We start from the raw sequence: 21,888 nt of genomic DNA on the forward strand, positions 1-21,888 counted from the left end.
CTCGAGACCCTTCACCATCCTCATTTCCTTCCTTTGGACATCCTCTAATAGTTTAATATCTTTCTTGTATTGCAGTGCCCAAAACTGCACACAATATTCAAGGTGAGGTTGCACCAGTGCAGAGCAGAGCAGGACAATCCCCTTCCTTGACCAGCTGGCGATGCTTTGCCTGATGCCCCCCAGGACATGGTTGGCCTTCCTGGCTGCCAGGGCACTGCTGACTCATATTCAGCTTGCTGTTGACCAGGGACCCCAGGTTCCTTTCCATGGCACTTCTTTCCAGAGTCTTGTCCCCAGTCTGTACATACAGCTAGGGTTGTCCTGTCTCAGGTGTAGAATCCGGCACTTTCCCTTGTTAAACTTCATATGGTTGGTGATTGCCCATCTCTCTAATTTGTCAAGGTCTCTCTGCAGGGCCTCTCTACCCTCAAGGGAGTTGACAGCTCCTCCAGATTTAGCGTGGTCAGCAAACTTAGTATTCCTGTGAGTCCTGGGTCCAGGTTGTTAATGAAGATGTTGGAGAGAACTGGGCTTAAGATGGAGCCCTGAGGAACCCCAGTATTATTAACAGTAATACTTTAGTAAGCGTCCTAAGATGTGGCAGAGAACAACCTGACTTTTGTGCAGGTGCCCTTAGAAATGTGAGTGGGAACCACTAAGACCCATCTGCTTAACTGTGACTGTTTACACCATAAAAAGAAATTCACTCTTGTAATTATATTCAGAATTATAGAAAGCTGTTGCTGCTGTAGATTGTTTGATCTCTCTGGGGAAACTTCCATGAAACATAACAGCCTACATTTTTACTTTGTTAATTATAAAGCTGTGAACAGGAAAATGCAAGACAATCTCTACTATTCTTAGTGTAATAGTGTCTTCCTAAAATATTACTGCCTTTATGAGTCCCAGTGGAGGATCTTTCTTTGTATGGAAAAAAACCCACATCATCCTGTTGCATAAATGAGGAAATACATTCCACATGTATTAAGCAAATAATCGACACACATTTATCATGTTTTCTTATAAATCTGTACGCTTAGGTTATCTGCAGGTTTGCTCATGATTTTTTCTCCATCTACCCCATTGAAAACAGATGTTGTTTATTCTTTTGAAACATTAGTTTGTGTGTATTTTGAGAGGAAGGATAGATTGAAAATATTCTCTTCTGTGCTGATATGGGAGAGCAGTTGCTCTGATATGGGAATGCAATGCTTTGCTTTTGGCTGCCATTGAGATCTTTCATAAAGATGAACATTTTTGTGCTGCCCTCCTATCAGAATGTTTTTCAGCATTCCTAAATAGTGAAGGTGTTACAGATCATTTCATTGCTTAAAGGATCTTTTCTTAGAGATGAAAATTTTAAGATATCAGACAGGATCGATGGAAAGGACTAATCACTTTGTCTTGTCCATCTGGAATCCCAAACAACAGAATATCCTTGAATAGGTCCAACAGTGTTTGTACCTTACTTGTGGAAATCAACTTTCTGTTTCTTTACATTGCCATTTGTTATGTTCAAATCACTTGTCCATTGTGGTTTCTGTGATCCAGAGTTGCGGCTGCTGTGGATGTACTTTCCCAACTCATGTTCAGAAGACAAGAATTGCTCTGTGAGGCTTATGGTTTTCAATGAGAATATAAAATGCAGTCTTTTTCAAGGTTTTGACTCTCTTTGGCTTGTTCACTGTTACTTGAAAAAGAAAAATAAAAGAAGAAAAGGAAGGAAAAACCAAAAAGGAAGACAAGCTATCCTAGTCAAATCAGCTTATTGACCTGTGTCAGTTCATTTGGGAAGATACTCAAAACCCAGCTGGACCCAGCTCTGGGCAACCAGCTCTAGGTGGCCATGCTTGAACCAGGGCCATTCAACAAGATGATCTCAAGAGGTGCTTCAGAGAATTTTTTCTTTTGGTGCTTTGATATTTGTATGTTCCACTGCAATCAGTTCTGCTGTAGTGTGTGACAATTAAACCATTATGGTCGTACTTCTGCAAGGTCTCTGCGGTTACTCTTCTCAGAGCATCATCAGTTTCATTGATGCCCAGTTGCTGGGCACTTCTAATTGCAGGACTGAAGCTGAGCTAATGCCCAAAAATAAACATTTGCTGGATTTTGAAACCATCAGGCATATGAAACCATAGCCACTGTGATATGCAGCTGCTTTTTATCGTGTCTGTGCTCCCCCAAAAGCACAGCTGTTGGAAGACACTTGATTGAACAGTAAAATCAAATCTCACAAAATTAAAACCAAGATATCTCTGGGTGCGGAGCGTTTACTGTTGGCTTCACAAGTACCCCCCAGCACCATTTTCCTCTGAATTCATCAGCAAACCCTGGTTGTCACTCAGCTGAGCTTTAAGGTTAGAAGGCCAAAGAAAACTTCTTACAAAATAAAAATTGATTAGTAATGATTTGGTGTATATAACTTGAGGATGTGCCATAGTAACTCAGTCCTTTGAAGCTTGTAAGTGCTTTCTGGATGGTCACTGAGCACCAGATGGATTTGGCTGCTATTGTTGAAATAATCAGACCTGGCTTTTTTTTGACAAGCACCATTTAACAACCTGAGTGATGGCCTTGTGCCTTTTTTTCACCAGTGAAACCTATGCTTATGCTCCCTTAAGAGACCACTGTAAGCTTTTGGGATACTTTTAAATCTTTAGTGATCATTTTCACCTGTCTTACTTTTTTTTATTAAATCAAATTTATAGAAGTGTTAAAGCTAATGTATCAACTGTGGGAAATACATAGAAGAGCCTCAAAGTGATATTGAGGACCCAGGTGTATGTTTCTTGGCTCAATCAAAGAATATAAAACTTGATAATAGCAGTCTTCCTGCAATGTAATTCTCCTTTTCCTCTAATCACGTCCTGGTACTGTGTTCCTTTTTGTCACATGTGAGCAAGCAGAGTTACTTTACAATGCATGTGAAACACAGGATTTGTACTTTCTCTTTTGAGTGGTGGCTGGAAGGAGTGGGAGATGTTTTGCATATAGTTTTGTCTAAATTTTACTCTGGTACTCTTTTGGTTTTTCTAGGATTCTTCATGGTCAGAGAATACAGGACAGTTTAAGAGCAGAGAACAGTACACCTTCGTAATTATTAGTGGGATTGCTTGAAGTGCAGTTGTGCAAATTCATCTTCCTTTCTTACTTGAACTGTGTGTCTTCAAAGGGAGGAGAGATCGACACCACAATTTCCCTATCATAGCGTGTCTGTGTGACTGTAAATTTTGAGGTCAAGAATTTGTGAGGATCAGTACACAATTGTGATCCTGTGATAATAGCCGGCAGGTTTGCCAATTTAAGCTGGTCTAATGAAGCTGACATAGTGATTAGTTTCCCTTGAGATTAGTAGTAGGAGCGGAAGACTGGGGAATAGTACACCAGGTTTTGGGTCACGGGAAGAGGCAGGTGTGTTCTGTACTCTTGGCAGATGAGTAAATCCTCAAGATATGCTGGCCACAGGCTAGCTGTAGCAGAGCTGGCCGATTTACCTTGGCAAGAAAGAATTGGGGTAAGTCGTTCTTTCTGGAGCTTCCTCTTGACCCAGCTAGACCAGAACTGACAGCTGAATTAGCTTGTTCAAGAAGTGGCCTGTGTACCTTTAGCCTTTGTGCACTGCCTACACAGCCTTGCAGCTTCTCTGTCAGCAAAGCAGGGAGAGGAAAGGGCTATTTCATTCATCTGGAAAGGTTGTCTGAACATATTGTAAAATTCTGACTAAAGCTAATATCAAGGCATGAGCAATATGACTAGCAGTTTTACCAAGTTCAGCTTTCCCTCTGAGCTGTGATTAGGTTAATGCTAGCTGTGCAGAACTGTGTCATGGCTGGATCCTCTGTCTGTTGAGAAGTTTGAGAGTGACAAAGCACAGATCCTGGTCCAAACTTTCTTTCATTTCCTCATATTAGGAAAGGGGTTGGCATTGGCCTGTTTCTGCTCTTCTTTGTTTGCTCCATGTGCTTACAAACTTTGATTTTTTTTTTTTTTTTTTAATTTCTATAAGGGTGAAGTTTTCCAAAGGCAGCCACAGGACTTCTAATAAAAATTAAAGCTTGGCAGCAATCCTTCTGCTTTGCCTTACCTGACTTTCTGTGTTTTTTTAAATGAAATCTGAAATAAGGTGAATTTCATCTGATCTGAAGTATTGTTACAGGATGGTGTTGGATAGCTCAAGCGGTTGTGCAGTCAGTAGATGTTTATGTGTAAACTGTGGAAACACAATCCTTCTGATTCTTCTCCTACTTATCTACAGGAAACTAGGAACAGCAGTGGTGAAGCCCAGGATATATTTTTGTGTGCACGTGCATAGAAATTGGAATAACTAAGAACTGGGCTGATTTTTTTTTTTTAATTTTTTTTTTTCCATTTGGCTAATGACAGCTTAGATCTCATCTGGTCTGAATTGGCACAGCTTCACTGGTGTTGGAGGAGCTTTTATACTAATTCACACCAGCTGAGCTTGTTATGCAGTCAAGTCTGTGCAAATGTGGGGTGGTGGGTTTTTTTCGCTTTTTTACCTCTCCTTCTGCTTTCCATCTTGTGCTCTTGTGCTTGGTGATCTTTTGTCCTGCCCTCATGCAAGTTCCATGTCTGGCCAATTGACTGCACATAAAGCTGCAAACCTGTTCCAGAGTAGATCTTTTTACCTGAATCTGTAAGACCGCTAATTTTAATTCTAGGTTGCATAGATACATAGAGGAATTATTTTAAATCCAAAATGAGGGTTTGCACTTTTCTATAGCTTTTTTTTACCTATGAAAAAACACATATTAATTTTAATAGCCGAATACATTTCTGGGTGGGCAAGCTCTATGTATTTAATTTGATTTTTGAGGACTCAAAATGCGTACATACTGAAATCTGCTGCTGCTGCTGGTGATTCTTTCTTAGAATTTGGCGGAAAAGCTTCTGTTTCTGTTGTGACAACATAAAGTAGGAAGGATTTACATTCATTCACTGAAGCATCACTATGCCTTATAGCATATCCCATTTTACCTGACTTGAGGGAATTACATATGTTTTGCAGAAAGGAATCGTATACTAACATATATGCAAATATACACTAGCATGTGTGCAAACTTCTTGTAATAATTATTCAAGGAAACCTCGATTAGTCTGGTTGGATTTTAATGGCTGATAACATTTTATGGCATTGTTTAGGAAAGTAGACAATCATGGTGGAAACAGTGCTCAGAAGCTGAAAACCTCTTATAATGATGTGCAGCTGTGCACAATACATCCTAGACACTGACAGTAAAATGAAATTGTGATCATTCTGTTGGGTTTATAATATTTTAGTACCCAGTCATGCCTGTGCAACTGTGTAATGATTTTATAGGATTTTGTGGTTTGTGTTCTCAGAGGTATGCATATTGTGATAGTATGTTAATGAGAAAGAGATGATGAAAGGTAGGTTAGCCACTCCTGTGCTTCAGATGAGGAGTGCTCCATCTCACTGTTCTCTCTCATGGTCAGTAGTATTTATATCAGAGAAACACCTGGGGAAACCTTAGAGTAAACAAATGTGATAAGCAAATATTGTGTATCTTTCTTTCTAGCTAGGAATGCTTAGTAATTCACTGATAAGGCAAAGCTTCATGATGCTTATTGTCCCTTATTAGACAGCATACTGCACACTTGCAATCATATATTTTATTAAGTGTAGCATTTCAATATATGCCTAATCTTGAGGTATACAGTAAGGAAGTTTATAGTCTCAGTGTCTCCTGATAAAATGGACTATTTAGGAATTTTAAATGCATCTCCTGGATTCTTACTTGTTTTCAGTTTGTCATAACAAATTCTTCACAAACAGTATGAGTAGGTTATTGATTTGATGACGTAGCTTAAAACTGTATAATTAAGATTCTGTTAACACCACATCACTGTGTAGAATTTAGCACATTTGAAAGTTCAAAAGCTTCACAGAGTTGGAGCAGAGTACAGAAACTTCTGTTGAAGTGTATTTTCATGATTCAGATATCAATTCTAGAAATTAATAATTCTAAACTGTGTTGTTCACTTAGTAAATGATTTGGTTTCTTTGAAGAAGTGACTAGTATGCATGATTTCATGATTAGTAAGACAAGGTTAATTGTAGCACTTCCCTAGGGCTTGATGTTTGCAAGAAGACATGAAGAACTATGCTATAAAAGTGCTTCATAAACATTAGTCTCTCAGCCGTGCCTGGTTCTTGTCCTCCACTCTGCACTGCTGCATCACTGCTGGAAAATTATTATCTTTTATTGTTTAATTCCCTGTGGGTTTGAGATGAGCCAGATGGTGAGGTCGCCTTCTAGGGGAGTTTTCTGTTTTGCATTATCAATTTTCCAATCCCTTACTAGTAGTGGAGGAGTTGCAGCATGTAATCCCCTTTGGTCTAGGGGGTTTTGTGTACCTGTGTGTTGATTTGATAATTCCTACTATTTCTTATATTAACTTCAGTCCAAACACTCTGCATGGTACAGAAGTGGCTAGCTTCCAAGTAACAAATACAGAGTTAAACATGGTATTGCTAATTAGGATTTGGGTACCTTTGCAGGATTTTTTTTCTTTCTTCTCACAGACTGTAATAACAAGATCATAGAAATGTCAAGGAAATTTAACCACAAAAAGCATGCATTGCTTAGTTTTTTTGTGGTTTTTGTTTGTTTGTTTGTTTGTTTGGGTTTTTTGTGTGTGTGTGTGTGTGGTTTTTTGTTGATTTTTTTTGTTGTTGTTGGTTTTGGGTTTTTTTGTTACCTGTCTTCCCAAATTCTCTAGATTGCTTTTTTAGCTTATGTTGGGATATATCCTTTATACTTATATTTTGGTAGCAGAAATCTACCTCATGTCAGTGATGTGAGAATCTCAGAACTAAAGCATTAATGAAATTGTAGCATCAAAGTCAAGGCAGTAGTTGCTGAACAACTGCGAGTGTCTGGAGGTTTTGGTTGTTTTCATCAGGATCTGTTTTATTTGAGTGATTTATGTCAGGATTATGATAGAAAGTATTGTATTCTTGGCAAAGTTTTCTGCTTTCTGAAATGTTAAATTAAAATCTAAATTATTATTTCTGAAGATCTAAGGAAAGAAGGCAAAACCTACTCTTTAACATTATTTGTAGGGATTGCATAGATTTTATAGGATGTGAAGCTCAGCAGTTCACCATGTTAGCTAATCCTATGCAAAATTTAGTGTCATGTGTAATTGGACATCTGGTGTTTTTAGTAATCTGTGGGAACCCCTTAAATCTCACCTTTTTATTTCCTTGACTGTAAGAATCCCACTGCAATATTCTTGAAAGGTTGTCTGAGTGCATGTGTGGAGTTTTGTTTTCATTAAGAAAAAACGTACTGGGTAACGGGTTGCAAGACTAAGAGTTCTTTGAGTATATTGTAGATTAATAGACAGTTTGCATAACCTGCATGGCAGGAACTTGTGAGATCTCACAATCCCCAGAAGCCCAGGAATGGGCACCCAAAATCAGACAGTTTTTCTTAAAAGAGATATTGCAGCCCTTCTCTTTCGCATCTGTGAAACGGTGTCATGATCCCAATAGTTGTGTTAAATACTATCTAGTTTGTCCACTTTGTCTTGAAATAATAAAGTGCTCCTTAAATGACAAGTGACATTTATAGAAATTCTTCTGATTATGGTTTCATGAAGAAGGTAAGCCAAAGATGCTACTTAAAATGTTACCATATAAAAACTGAAATTGCAAAGCTTAACCATTAACCATAAAAACTAAAATTGCAAAGCTTAACCATCCACTATAGAAAGAATTGACGGAGAGTTTGCATGTAAATGACCTCAGCTATTAACATGTTAGTTTAAAGTCTAATCTATTGAGAAAGAATACCATACTGCCATGTTTTACCTCCATTTTTTGGCAAAGTGATACAGCTTTCTAGACTCCATTTTTTTTTAAGCCTTCTGAAATCCTATGTCACATGTTAAATCTCACCCAAAAGAGCCTGTACCTATCTATGACTCCAGTAAAGTGAGCTGTCCCATTATATCTGTAATTCTGGTGAGGTCGTGGCTCTGGAACTGCTCTTAGACTTTTAATTTCTCCTGTTTGCTTCCCGTGCTCTGTGCATGTGTGTTCAATCTTCTTTTGCTTTCAGGAGGGAGGCAAAGTATTCCTAGAGCTGGTCATGCCACCTTTTAAAATAGCTGTAGATTTCCATTGCCTTTAATATTAGCAAGATCTCTTGCCCACCAGAGGGAAGAGTTCCAAGCATATGGTGGTAGAGTACAGAGCAAGTAATAGGATTTGGGCTGATTTAATCTTTGTCCGCAGCTATGTTGATAGAACTCATATTTGCAAATGCTGTTATGCAGTGAGTTCAGTGGGTATATATAGGTAAACTGATTATGTGTTCAGATACTTCTTTACAAGATGCACAAGTGTGCATCAGTTGTTGAAAAGTGGTCCCTCTGTGTTTTTGTTTTGTTGTTTTTCCTTTTTCCATTTCCTGAGAGAGGAGAGGAGTGAAATTAAGGCTACTTTGTGCTGGAAAACTTGATGTTAAATGATGTAAATATGGAATATGGTAGTTGAGATAAAAACTTAGGAAACCTGCATTAAAGTGAAATGCAAAGTAAAAAAAAAAAAAAAAAAAAAAAAAAACCAAAAAAAAAAAAACCAAAAAAAAACCAACCAACCAAACAAACAAAATCACCTTGCATATTCTTTCAACATTAAAAAAGAAAAAATTATAAAAAAATGAGACTCTGTGTATCTGGAAAGGAATTAAGAAACTCCAGATGGCTGTTTTAAAAAAAAAAAAAATTAAAATGGGGGTGGAGAAAGTCAAGAAGAAACAGTTTCTATTGACTTGTTATTTCTTTTTTGGAAAGGTCATTGAAAATTTACACAGTGACAAAATAACAACCCAATTAGTATCTGTCCTGTAAAACTAAATGTTAATTTATTTCAGATTCTCCTCTATTGACAAGTGGGACTGCTATTCAAGATGGACTTCTCTACATGAGTGCAGGGCAAAAATTACCAGACCAGTTATGAGTTTCTATAGCAATTGCTGTCAATTTGCAAACTGTAAAGAAACAAGATATTTTTAAAAACTATCTGTAGGTTTATTTTGTGGGAAGATTCTTCTTTTAATTATATTTCTGATCGCTATAAAAGACACAATTTCATAATGAAAGTAAATCTTAAAAGCACAGCAGCCCTGTTATCTAGCATTTAAAAAAATTCCCCATGGAAAATAGTATTTCGTTAATTGTTGTTACATAGGAATTATAGAATTAGGGGGTCTAACATTTCTTCTATCATTCATTTCATTGGCTGTCAGTGGCTCTACCTTTTCAAAATTAAGTTCAGTGCATAACAAGAGATTAATTACTAACTATAAAAGGAATTTTAGTTAGACAAATAGGAACTTTTTTTGAGAAGGAAATCTCTTTAGTAGGGGGTTTAAATTGCAGTTCTTCAACTGAGCAAGAGAAATTATTTTTCTTAATATATTCACTGCTCCAGAAAGAAAAGCAGATGAATAGTCTTCTCTGATAATTCATTTAAATATTTTAGCATTGAATTAAAATACCATATAATCAAAGCAATATCCTTTCATTTAGGTTGTATGTTTATCAGAATATTTCCATTCATATAGTCCATGAGGAAGATACAAAACTTACTGAGTGAGGGTTGGATCTTTCCCACTGAGGAAACACAGGCACAGATTACACACTTGAGCACATCTCTCTTTCCCCAACAAGGCAGTGGTCTGTCTTCTGTGCCTCTACCCTGTGCACAGAACAAAGTGATGTTTGGTGAGGAAGGAACTTTTCCATATTTTTCTGAGGTCTGTGTATTTTGGATTTTTCCCTGTTGTCTTCAGCAGACGTCAGATTATATAGTGCTCTAGTTTTGACTTAACTTCTAGTCAAGTCTAATTACATCTTTAGTCCACCTGGGAGGGGGAGAAAAAGGCATACAAGAAGTATGTGTCTATGTTCAGTAAATAGTACTCCCTTTCTCAGAGGCTGGGCCTGTGAGTAAGGTAGAGCACTACTTGGGTGAAGGGGTCAGACACCTTCATCCAAAGGCATTTGTTTAGCTCTGGCTTTCCCCAAAACCTTGCAATTAGTGCAGGCTCTGTGGTACCACAAGTTTGCTGTCAACTGAACTCGTCCAGTGCTCACTGTGAGGTGGGCATGGCTGAGTCAGGCTCTGTAGTTCAGTCCAGGGCTCTAGGCATCCATCAGCACCTTCCCAGGACACAGGAGACTTGCTCCCTTTAAACCTTCGTGCTGTGTCCTAGCAAGACAGAAAGAGAAACCTTCATCCTGGGAGGAACCCCTGTTGGATGGAGGGGAGTTAGGAAGGTTTAGGAAGCAAAGGACATTGCTAAGTTTACTTCTTCTCCTGTGAAGGACCACTTTCTAATTCAGTTTCCAGGATAATCATTCATCTGTGGATGAATTTGTACTGTGAGGTGGAGGGTTCTACTCATACAAGTGTCTGCCTCACTAAGGCGGTAGTTGGAAAGCAGGAAATGGGTGCCTTTAATGACAGAAGGCAAGAACAGGCTGTGCACTTGAATGCTGCTCTGCCTTCTCTTCCTTCCTGAGCAAAGAAGTTGAGTGTAGCAGCATCTCTGAACTCAAACTTTTCACATGTGGCCGCTCACCATGCGCTCTTTGTTGTCCCAGTGCCTGACTTGAGACCGCGGGGTCTGATTTGCAGAAGTGTTGAGTGCTCACAGCTGTAGCTGTAGTAATAGGGAGTTCTTCTGTGAACGTATTAAACCTCATGTCATGCTTGGTGCTCAGAAACAACAGGCCCCAAGGTACTTCAGATTTGGAGTAAAATTAATAGATGCCTTTGATCTTAAAGTCTCTGTGCCCGAGTTTCAGCTGCAATACAGGAGGCAGTAATACTCCTGAAATCACAAAGAAATGCAGAAGAAGAAGAAAAAAAGTCTTTAATATTTTGCAAGCATTTAAATATTATAAAACTGAGTGCTTCATTGTGAAGCTCATAAAAGAAAGAATGTGTCTTCAGAGCTCTGCTTGAATATTGCACAGTGCCACAAGGCACTTGGGGTACATGTTCAGCAGTGCAAAGAATGCAAGCAGGGATCATTAACCATTGTCTCTTCTGCGTGCTGAACAGAGCAAAGTTTCGTGGAAAGATTAATACTTGTTTGTCTCATTGAAGACAGCATCATAATGTATTGCTAAGATGAGAGCATCTTAGTGTTCCTCAGGCAACCTTAATTCTAGCATTTCAGAATATCTGAATGTGTCATTGAAACACCAACTTTTGTGTTAAGGCTCACTTTTGTGGGCCATTTTCCGGTTGTTTTAAATTGAAAACTGAAAAATGGAAGTGTTCTGTTGTATATCATCACATTCTTATGAGTCATCAGTGTAATACAATTACAAGTTTTCTAGAGTAATTCTGTGTGTATATACCTCTATTACGTAGACAAAATATTTGATATAAATGAGAATTTATATGAACACAGTGGGAGAAATACGGGGATTTTTTTCAAGCAGCTGTGGATGATTGTGTGCTTTATGTGGCAGTCTTTGCCTTCTTTGAATCTTTTCTGAGGAAAATCCATCCTCCTTCTAAGGTAAATAAAACTGTTCTGTTTTGTGCTGTTGGTCTCTGTGTAATGGTGTGAACTGTTCCATACAGTTTATATACCTAGGCAGAGAGTAGTTATAGGGTTATCCTGCAACCCATCCTTTTGCAGTGAACATTGCCTTCATTTCTGGCTGTTAGTGGTCTATGTCTACTCTAAAGCTGTAGCTGCAGCAATACATGGAGAGGTTGTCTGTGGGATGCTAATGTGTGTATATGGGTAGGTCACCAGCTGGACATCCTTAGTATATCAGTAACTGAATGTAACACATGATGTAATAGAACACACAACCTGTGTAGGGGAGAGGTCGGCCACTGTAGGTGTGCTGTAGGTGCTCTTCATACCAGCAGAACCAACTTCTTGCCCCTGACATTGTGTTGTAGGGTTGTCTGTAGTCATGCCATTTTGCTAGAAAGAACTGCAGAGCATCATCTGCTTCATTTGTGTATTTTATTGCTTGTGTGTCTTTCACATGCCTTGTCGGCTGCATGGCAAGAGTGAGCAAGAAGCTTCTGCAAAATGTACAGCTAAGGTGCTTCAACAAATTATTTCAAGGACTTCAAGCAAAACCTTTCCTTATGTCTTTTCCTAAGGTCTTCATATATAGTTTCAATAGGACTTCACAATGTTACATTTCTCCCAGCTCCAACAGTGTAGAAGCTGCTAGTACTGCATTCTGTGAAGCTCCTTCAACCACTTCATGCCAAATTGTAATAAAATTTATGTCACTTTTTAAGGAATGGTTGTATTTAAAAAAAAAAAAAAAAAAAAATTACTGCTGCCAGAACTCATGACTTTCATACAAATTAGAAAGTAAATGAAAAAGAATTACTCTGATCTTTAAGGAACAATTGCTTCATCTTCAGCAATTTTTTGCACCTGCTTTATATGGAGATGGTCGCTTAATTTTAAAAATAATCATTAACTTAAATGTTCTACTCCTAAGCAAAAAGAGCATGGAGGCCTGTTGGTATTTTGTATGATGGTCCTATAGTATTACAGATGAATAAGATGACTTGAAATAAATTACATATGTTATAATTTTTTTTAAAAAGTGGCTATAGGCAGGAGGGGGGAAATAAGGACGAGAGTACTCGAAACATAATTTCCATTGTATTTGTGTCAGATGAGTTCCAAAATCATGAAAGAAGTTGGTAGAGATGAGGAACCTAATTGAAAGAAATCAGAGAAAGAAATCCTAAAGAGATTACATGAGGTGATTGCTCTGAGATGAAAGATTTTTGTTATCTTCCTTGTAATTATACAGTTACGCTTGTTTCATGGTAAAACTTGAAGCTGAAATGGGTGCATAGGGTCAAATTTATCTAATCTGATTTACATGTCTAAAAGTAAGTGTTTGTACATTTCTTATTATAGAGTGAATAATTATTTATGATATTTTCTCCCCATTTACAGTAGAACTGAAGGATCTGTTTTAGACCAGATTCTTAAAAATGTGTAGTAGTGAAGTAGCCAACAGTATCCCCCAGAATTATGCTTCTCAGCATTTTCTTGAAGATATCTCTGTTCCTGCTTGGAAGCCTCCCCAAATTCAAGGAGAATACCTTAAATAGCCATCAAGTTGTAAAAAACCGGGTTTGACTTCAAAACATGAATGGAGTAGGAGTGAGAACTCTTTTACCTAGAGTAAAACCCTTCAATTCCTCTCCCAGAAGAGCCTGGACATGCCAGTGCCGCAGTTCCAAAGTGCCACTGAGCAGGTGTAGGATTAGGCACAACTCAATTTCTTTCCCTGGTGATGCAGTTCAAAGGGTTGTGGCCACACAGAAGTCAAGCAGTGCACTACAAGGTAAAGAAACTAATTTGTAAGTTCAGGTTCCTCAGAACCTAAGCATGAGAGTGGAAGTGGAGGAGATTTTAGGCCCAGACAGAAGAGCAGGTCGTGACTCACGATGTCTTTTCCTGAGGCACAGAACTGAATCTCCTGAGGTGTCTGTTAGTGCTACAGCTGTAAAATTCCCCTTTTATGCATGCCTTGTGTACAAAACGTACCAGCAGACTACATTTTTGTAGTTGAGCATCCATAACTGTGTTATAGATGTAGATAAAGGTATTTGCAGGTGTCCAGGTTGACAAATGCCGACTGGAAGCAGTATACTCAGGAGCAATATAAAGAGAAATATGAGAGGGTCCCTTTGTGACATTGTCTGCAAATCCTGTTTGGTAGTGTCTATAAATATATATTTAAATCTTATCCATGTCTTCAATAGCATAAGACCTATTGGTGGGAAAGATTTTGTCCAGGAACATGCAATGGTCTAATTTTTTCAGATGGGAGATCAATAAGTAGGCATGGGTTGGGAAGCCAGTCATACTTTGAAGAACCCTTCCTGAGCAAAGGTAAGAAATGTCCTTTGAGTTATTGTAACACAGGGCTGATGGAGTAGTTTCCTCTAGTAAGAAGAATGGAAAACTGGGGGTAATGCTTATGAAAAAAATTTTTCCAGCCTGTGTTATATGAGAATACATTTAGGTTGTGATTTTTTAAAAATAAATAAGTTGTGTGTACCTGGGACCATGTCAGAACTGTTACGAAACACTGTAGCAGGATTCTGTTGGAGTTCAGAGCATATATATGCTGCACTTCAGTATGAAATCTTCTTATAGCTTTACCGTCAGAATGCTGAAGAGCTATTGACAGAGAGATTTTGAAATTCAATGCTTTACATTTATTACCTGTCTTACCTAAACCATTCTAGGAAAGGAAGGACTATTATCCCAACCCCAGTTATAAGGAAAGTGATGCCTACATGATCATAAGGCTTTTCATGACTTTCTTTCCTAGAATGAGTTTGTGGCAGAAGAGTTAAGTCATAAATTTTATCTGTCTATTATTTTTATATATTGTAGAGCCAAGGAATTCCAGTCATAAGCCCAAGGCTTCTTTATGGTAGGTGCTGTAGAAACACAAAATGTAGTGTCAGTCCCTGCCTGTAGAAGTTGAATTTATTGTGCTGTGTCAGGCTTTCAGATTAACCGTGAGAGCATGCTGCTATCAACTGAACATGTTTTTTAACCTTTTGATATATTTACAGGTGTTCTGGCTGTTCTGATTCTTGAAGAGGAATATCAAACAGATGCTAAGAGCATCCTGCACTGTGATAGATAAAATGCTGCCTCTGTATCTTTCGAGAATGTCTTAATCTCTTGAAGACTATCACGTTGTGATGATCTTTGTGTTCTTGTTCCTTGCTCTGTCTGTTGTTCTGGAAGGAAAGATAGGTTTTTTAGACATAAAACAGTCAACTTTGATGAAATTTTGCCAAGAAAGTCGCATCTGGGGGCAGTAAATATATATGAATTGAATTTGTCCAGCTGTACTTATACCCCTGAAAAAATGAGATTCATAATTGAATTCCTGCATTATACTGTAGATGTGGTCTTTCTACCAAGTGGCATCCCCTCATGTATTTCTTTATAGCTATTATTTTTTTCAAATCTACATGGCTCCAGTGTCTAGGGAGATTTAACAGTATTAAAAGATTTTAAAAGACCCAAAACCTCAAAATCCAACTTTACCTGAATGAACAAAACATTAAGAGAGGAACTGGACTTTGCTTTTACATACACAGAACGAAAAGAGAAATACTGGAGTCTACAGGCAGAGCCAGGGTTAATAGACCCAAGGAGTCAATTCATTTTTTGCTCTGACATAAATTAGGACAGCAAATTGTACTGTCGTCTGTGGAGAATGTCCAGTCTTGAGACAGAGATAAAGGAAAAGACCTTGAAAACTAAACAAACCATTGTAACAGCTATGTAGGCAGAAGTACAGAGGAAAGGAAGACCATATACCATAAAAGTGTTTATAGTTAATGACTGATGTCTTGTATTGCTCTTGGGAGTTAAGTGGATGCTTTATCTTACGTAATTTGAAAGGCTGAATGGTAAATTTTATTGCTGTGTATGGTTATGAACTCTGAAAAAATATCCAAGGGTTTAAGTAAGATTCTGTTTAATGGTGGTTTTGTTGCTGATTTTGTTGTGTTTGAATATTTAGGAGGGCTTGTGGGAATGGGAGAAGTGGCCTCGGGCAAAGGTAGGAAGATGGAAAGGAGCAAAGAAGGAGGACTGAGGAATTTATAGCTTCACAAGCAGAAAGATAAAAAGAATTGGAAGCTAAAAGTATCAGTTTGAGGTGGGAAAAAATAGGGAAAGTTCTTCCTTTCTGTTGTTTTGGTTCACTCTTTCTTCTTCTTGCTGATCTGGTTTTCCTGTCCTCTTCTGCTCTGGTCATCCATTTCTCCCTATCAGAAATGTTTTTCTCCCAGCTGTTTGACCTGGTGAAATACTGGGAAAATGGTAGAATGAATGTTAATTACACAGTGGAAGAAGGTGGAATCTAGTGGATGGCTTCCCTGAGTAGAAATTTTTTAAACAGGCTGTTCCTTTAGTATGTAGGCAACTCTTTTGGTTATAGAACAAAAATAAACACAGTTATTAAAAAGTTATTCAAAGCCTTTAAAATTCTTTTGCTTAGTTTTCAGATGGAGAGAACAGAACAGATCAGTCTGACCCAGGAGACAGAGCTGTAGTCTCAAAGTGACTATTATTGTTAGAAAATTATTCCACACAGGAGATTTAGAAAGATAAGTTCTCTTTCCACAGAATAGGCATAATTGAATGTTTACTTCTTTCCTTGAGTTCTTGAGGACTGGCTTTCTTAGCATGCATAGTCTAAAAGCCAAGTCCTCATTTTAGGATGTAATTTAAACTGAATTGCACACAGGAGCCTGAATGCATCAATTTAACAGAGTTACAAGAGAACAATATGACAGTTTTGAATTTTGCTTTCAATGAGATCAGAGGAAACTCTGATAAGCTTTTTGCCTCAGTTGCTTAACATCCCAGCCATCTGACTTTGCACTATCAGAAGTTCTTCTCTATTAGACTGATGCCTTAGTATTACTTTTTTTCATGTAAAACCTTTGACTCCCAACGATACAGGAATTATGAGAAGAATTACATCTGAAGTAGAAAATAATTTAAAATGGCTTATTTTTAAAATGAGTGGACATGGTTTGCCTCATTGCTGTGTCACTTATGTAGAATGCACATTCCTAGTCTCTAGCAATAAGTAAATATTTATTTTGCAGAAGCTGTTTTTCAAAGCCTTGTTCATAAGCTGTCCGTTAATCACATAGAGCTTGAATGTGGGCATAGGTATTTGTTGCCAGAATTTCTGATGTCTTGTGTCAAGTCACATATTCATTATATCTATCATTACTTTCTATGCAGTTTGAAGTTCTGATCTGTTTTGTAAAACACGATGTGTAGTCTTTGTGTCCTTGAGAATCTGTTCACCCCTCTTCCCACCATTTTAGTTCCAGAATTTTCTCCATTAACAATCATAGTTTGGACTGAAAGAAGGAGATCAAATTCAGGTCTTTGCTTCTGGAACTCATCCCAGATTTCAGCTACTCACACTTTAGGTATAATAATTTTTGTGCATTTTATGAAGAACACCTTGTATGCAGGCTGTTGTGTGCTCCTGACTTTGCCTCAATCCAAGATCAAAATTTAATTTCTTTCACTTTTCAGTAACTGCTGAGTATAACAATTTGAAGACCCAATTTAGGCTCTATTGAAAGAAAGATTTCTTTATTGGCAGTTTTACAGAAGTAGCAAAGATTCTGAAATAAAAGCCAGTATAGATATTAAAATAATTGTGACTGGAATGTAAACCAAAAGGTTTTTGTCAACCTGTTCCTAATACAACATGGCACAATATGTCTTAAAATTGTTGTGCAGGGCAGAATGTCTCGCCTCACACTCCTTGAGAAGGTGTTTCTATCTGTGGGTGTTTCTGAGAATTCTAGGTGATATAATCCATAAATTCTAGCAGGTCATTATGTATGCCTTAGTGAATAATGAGGAAGATTCCCATCCTGAGTGACCAAATTTAACTTGCATTTAACATTTCTTTTTGGAGAACAGGTGAACTGGTCTATGTTTACATGTAAACTGGTATGTTTACATTCACCTAGGCTCGAAGCTTAAGACCAGGACTAATAGATATGACTTACCAAGGAAGACAAGGACTGTTGAGCTCCTCTGTGAGACATAGCTGTGATGATGCAAACCTTTTGAGGTCAGATTTGGTCTGTCTCAGCCCCCACTGTGGGAAGCCACTCAAAATAGTTCATTCTTTCCTCTTCCATCTTTGGCTACCTGACAAGCAAAGCTCCCAGCCATTTTCTTCTGGTGGGTAGTCAGATTTTTCACATGTGGCATGGGTTACTCTCTCACTGAACAGGATGATTACCTGCATGTTTAATTTCTAAGCCACCTGATCATTTCCAGTCAGGAATGTGTTTAGAAGCACGCTTTAGTCTTGTTGAGCCCCCTGAGCATTCTTCAGGTGCTTTAGGTCAACCTTACATTAATTTGGAGCTTTACAAATTGGAAGTTGGAGAAGAGGTCAGAGGCAAAATTACTGAAGATTCAGAGTGTAGTGGAGATGTGCTAGTTCTGATTTGAGGAGGAATTTTAATAATCTGAATTTTCCTTTTTCTTTTCTTATTTTTTTCCCTTCCTCTTTCTGAGTAGAGGGGATTCTTCACTGGCACAGCATTCACTGTGGACACTTGAGAAGTTTGTGGTCTGAGGGCTAGTAACTGTACAAGGATCATCCAAAAGACGAGTTTGGTCACTAAGTGTTTATTCATAGCTCAGATGACAATGCTCAGAGCTGCTAGCAGATAGAATTTTTTTGTCCAGTACAAAGTGCAAAAACCTGTGATGTCAGTCCTTCTTAAAAAAAAAAAAATTGCCAATATAAAATCAAAATGTTCATTGCAGAATTAAGTGCATAGCAAATCAATTAGGTGTATAATGTGATGGGGAAAAAGTATTACAGTGAAAACCATTCTTATATCAAAGTCTTAAAAAAGCACAAGTCTTAAGTGTAAAGCTCTGCTCATCAGAATATACACTTGTTCTTCTTATCTTCTGTCACATTTTTTTTTTTACCTGTCTGATCTACCAGTAATAATAGGGTATGATTACCAGTAATAACCAGTAACGTGGGGAAGGAGGAGCACTGCCCCCATCATGTATACTTAAATGACCATCCGTGAATTAATTAACACTGATGCTTAATTTGACATCTTTAGGTTTCAGGTTTAATAATGCCTCTGTTGAGATTAAGCAGTGACCATTCAGAACTCTCATGGATATTGCTACAGGTACTCTACCTTACCTCTGGAGAAAGGGCTGGATTATGTTAATCAGCCTACAGAAATACCCATATTATGTGAAAGTCTGGCACTTCTGAAATGAATAGTTTTGTCACTGAGGCAGGAACCAATGATCTAGGAAAGGCAAGCTGGAAATTTGGGGAAGCAACATGATTGCAATGAATTATCTTCCCTTTTCCATAGCCATAAAAATGTAATTACTGTAATATACGGGTATGTGGAGAGAAATAGTACTTTCAGGTTGGAAAAGAAACAGTTTATGCTTTACACCTAAAGTCAAAACTCAAAAACATGCCCAAACACAAATTTCAATACATTCTGTGGCATCACTATTTCTTCTCTAAAAATAACTCCATCAACAGTAGCAAGCTTTGCAGTTCTTCATGTAATACCTCAAAGTCTATTGGTTGATCTAAGCATATTGTTTTGAGTAGCTCTACCACGGGATACCTTTTGGGTTCACACTTGGTCCTCTGTTACTTAGGACTTCCACAATTCAGTTGACAGACTTTCTGCTTACAAAGGTCAGAAAGTGCAAAATCTTGCCTTATGAGCACACAAGAAGGGACAAGGCAAAATACCTAGACTCCTCTGTGAAGTACTCTCACAAAGTTAACTAAATTCCTGTGGCAGTGCAATACTGCTGAGGCTGCAGGTGAGACTCAGAGAGGTTCTGCTGAGGACCTGTTTTTCCAGAAAAATAGGCAGGTTCAAGTGAATTAATAGGATTGAAGTGATGAGTGTGTCTCTTTTCCCAAGCTTGTTATGCCTACCTCTATTTAAACAGGACTTGGGCTTGTTTAGTCTCAGCATTGAACATGACAGCATACATCAGGATGTCAGCAGCACCCAAATAACAGGAACCGTCTCCTTTCTGATAGCAGAGACAGGGGTCAGAAAGTAGACTTCTGCTTCCAGCCTCCTCCATGACGGTGGGGAAGCTGCCAAGCTCAAGGTTTCAAAAAAAAATTAGATTAAAGTATTACTGGGTGGCAGGGATGGGGAGGTCTGGTGTAGCCCTAATCTAGATGCACAGCTGCAGGATGACTCGGGAGCACACTACCGGTGCTGATGGCAAGGAGTCAGTTCTGTCACACATGCACACGTCCTTTCAGCGTAACTGTGTTTATTTAGGCATTTGTTTAAGTTTTTAAAAGCTCTGAGCCTTTGCCAGGGCTTCTGGGCTCCCAGCTTATTTTAAAATCAGTAGGATGATGGCTAAACATAGAGTTAGTTCCTGGTGTTGAAAAAATCCCTGCTTAATGGCTCAGTGCTCCTGCCCTGTAAATGAAGGAAGGTATGAATATTTACTTTCCTGAAAGAAATGTTGCATCATTAATATCTGTACGGTTCTTCTTTATTAAATATTCTCATCTTTTCATATTTGATGCTGCATAAAAGGGAATTGTGTATGTGAGAGCAGTGGCTTTTCCCAGGAGCAGCAGCTCAGGAGTTCCCCGGTTGGAGGTGTAATGCTAATGCGACGGTGCCTCACATCCCATTGCTCTGTTTCTTCCAGAAACCTCGAAAGAGGCAATTATGATCCTTTGAAATGCTGGTAATGATGTTAGGGCTGCATAGGCATGACTTGGTCTGTCAGACCAAGCAAAATATTCTGAACAGGGGATTCATATGTCTGTTATTAAACACAACTGAGTCAAGTGAAGAAATGCTCAGCTCTAAGGATAATAAAGAGAAGTGGTGTATAGTGTTATGTAGCATTTCTCTAGCCTGTCTGAAACTTTGGATACAAATTGCCATGGCTGTGGCTTTGCTATATTACAACTCTTGGTTGCTGGACATAGCGATGTACTCAGTCTTGCTGCAGTTTTTGATGGAAGTAGGATCTGTCCTGTAGCCTTTAGATCTTTCATTCAGCATGTAGGATTTTCTGTCTTGTCACTTCCCCTTTTTTTTTCCTCTTAGGTAAACATTTAATCAGTAATTTTCCATGTTGTGAACTTAAGCTCTTGAATTTTTATCTTGTTTGTTTGTGTATTGCAGCTGGTGCTCGGGATAAAATTGGCTGGGCGTTTGGCTTGGGTTTGGAGAGGCTGGCCATGATCCTGTATGATATCCCTGACATCCGACTGTTCTGGAGTGAAGATGAACGCTTCCTGAAACAATTTATTGGGCCTCACATTTGGCAAAAAATAAAGTTCCAGGTAAAAGAACAAATATGTGATAATCATTTACTGTCAATTAGAAGTATGTGTGTCCCTAGAGAATATCACATAATTAAAATTCTGTGCCATTAACTGATTAGGTTTTAAAGCAAAACAGCTTTACAGCTATCATGATTCTCTGGCATACTGCAATAAAATCCAGTTTTTGATGATAACATTTTTTTCAACCAGATAATATTGTAAGTTCCTGCTGATAACCAGTGAACATCCCTGGTATGAGTAATGCTTAAGCACATATTTAACTTCTAAATATATTCAGAACAGGGATTGATTTAGACCTGTGTCTGATTTGGTTATGTTCTTGAATGGTGTCTCAAGAATTCTGTTTCATTATAAATATGTGTCTGATGAAGAGCATTCAAAGATCATAACACATTCCCAATTTTTCCCCACTGTTTTCACTCTACATTCATTGAATTCAGTGTTAAACTTTGGCAAAATGCTTTGTGAATGTGTCACCATTTCCAAGATGTCAGCTTTTTTCTCCAGGCGATTGGTGGGGAGAGTGCAGGCTGAGCTTGTATTTGTTTTGTAACTCCTCTAGTGAGGTGATTTTGTAGTTAACAACCTCGTCTTACTTTTCTATACTTACAAAGCAATCAGGCATAACTCGATTGAGTGGAATTGCTACATCCATAACACTCTTCAGCATGAGCATGGGAAAGTTCAAGTCAGGTGTCATCAGCTGGTCTTTGGGAGAGCTGAGCTGACGTAGCTGTGTGGATGCTTGGGGAAGTCTGGAGTGCTAAAGCAGCAGAATACTTTTTGCTGCTGTCGCCTTTTACCATTTTACTTGCTTTCTTTGTAAACCGCTTGATTATGTTCTTTTAAGAATTGAAAATATAAAAGGGGAAATCAACAGTGTAGCACTTAGGT

At 38.2% G+C, this 21,888-nt stretch overlaps 1 protein-coding gene across 5 annotated transcripts in view; it reads left to right on the forward strand.

Annotated features, from left to right (window-relative positions):
• The window catches only part of FARS2 (phenylalanyl-tRNA synthetase 2, mitochondrial), a 236,499-nt gene that overhangs the window by 117,992 nt on the left and 96,619 nt on the right, over positions 1-21,888 (forward strand). For all 5 annotated transcript variants that reach the window (XM_050323188.1, XM_050323225.1, XM_050323217.1 and 2 more), the window contains one exon: positions 20,831-20,991. In XM_050323188.1, coding sequence (XP_050179145.1) covers positions 20,831-20,991 — 161 coding nt within the window. The remainder of the gene's footprint in view (positions 1-20,830; positions 20,992-21,888) is intronic.

The sequence above is a fragment of the Myiozetetes cayanensis genome, unplaced genomic scaffold (genome assembly GCF_022539395.1).
Source record: "Myiozetetes cayanensis isolate MyiCay16 unplaced genomic scaffold, myiCay2020 scf1, whole genome shotgun sequence".
Classification (NCBI taxonomy): domain Eukaryota; kingdom Metazoa; phylum Chordata; class Aves; order Passeriformes; family Tyrannidae; genus Myiozetetes; species Myiozetetes cayanensis.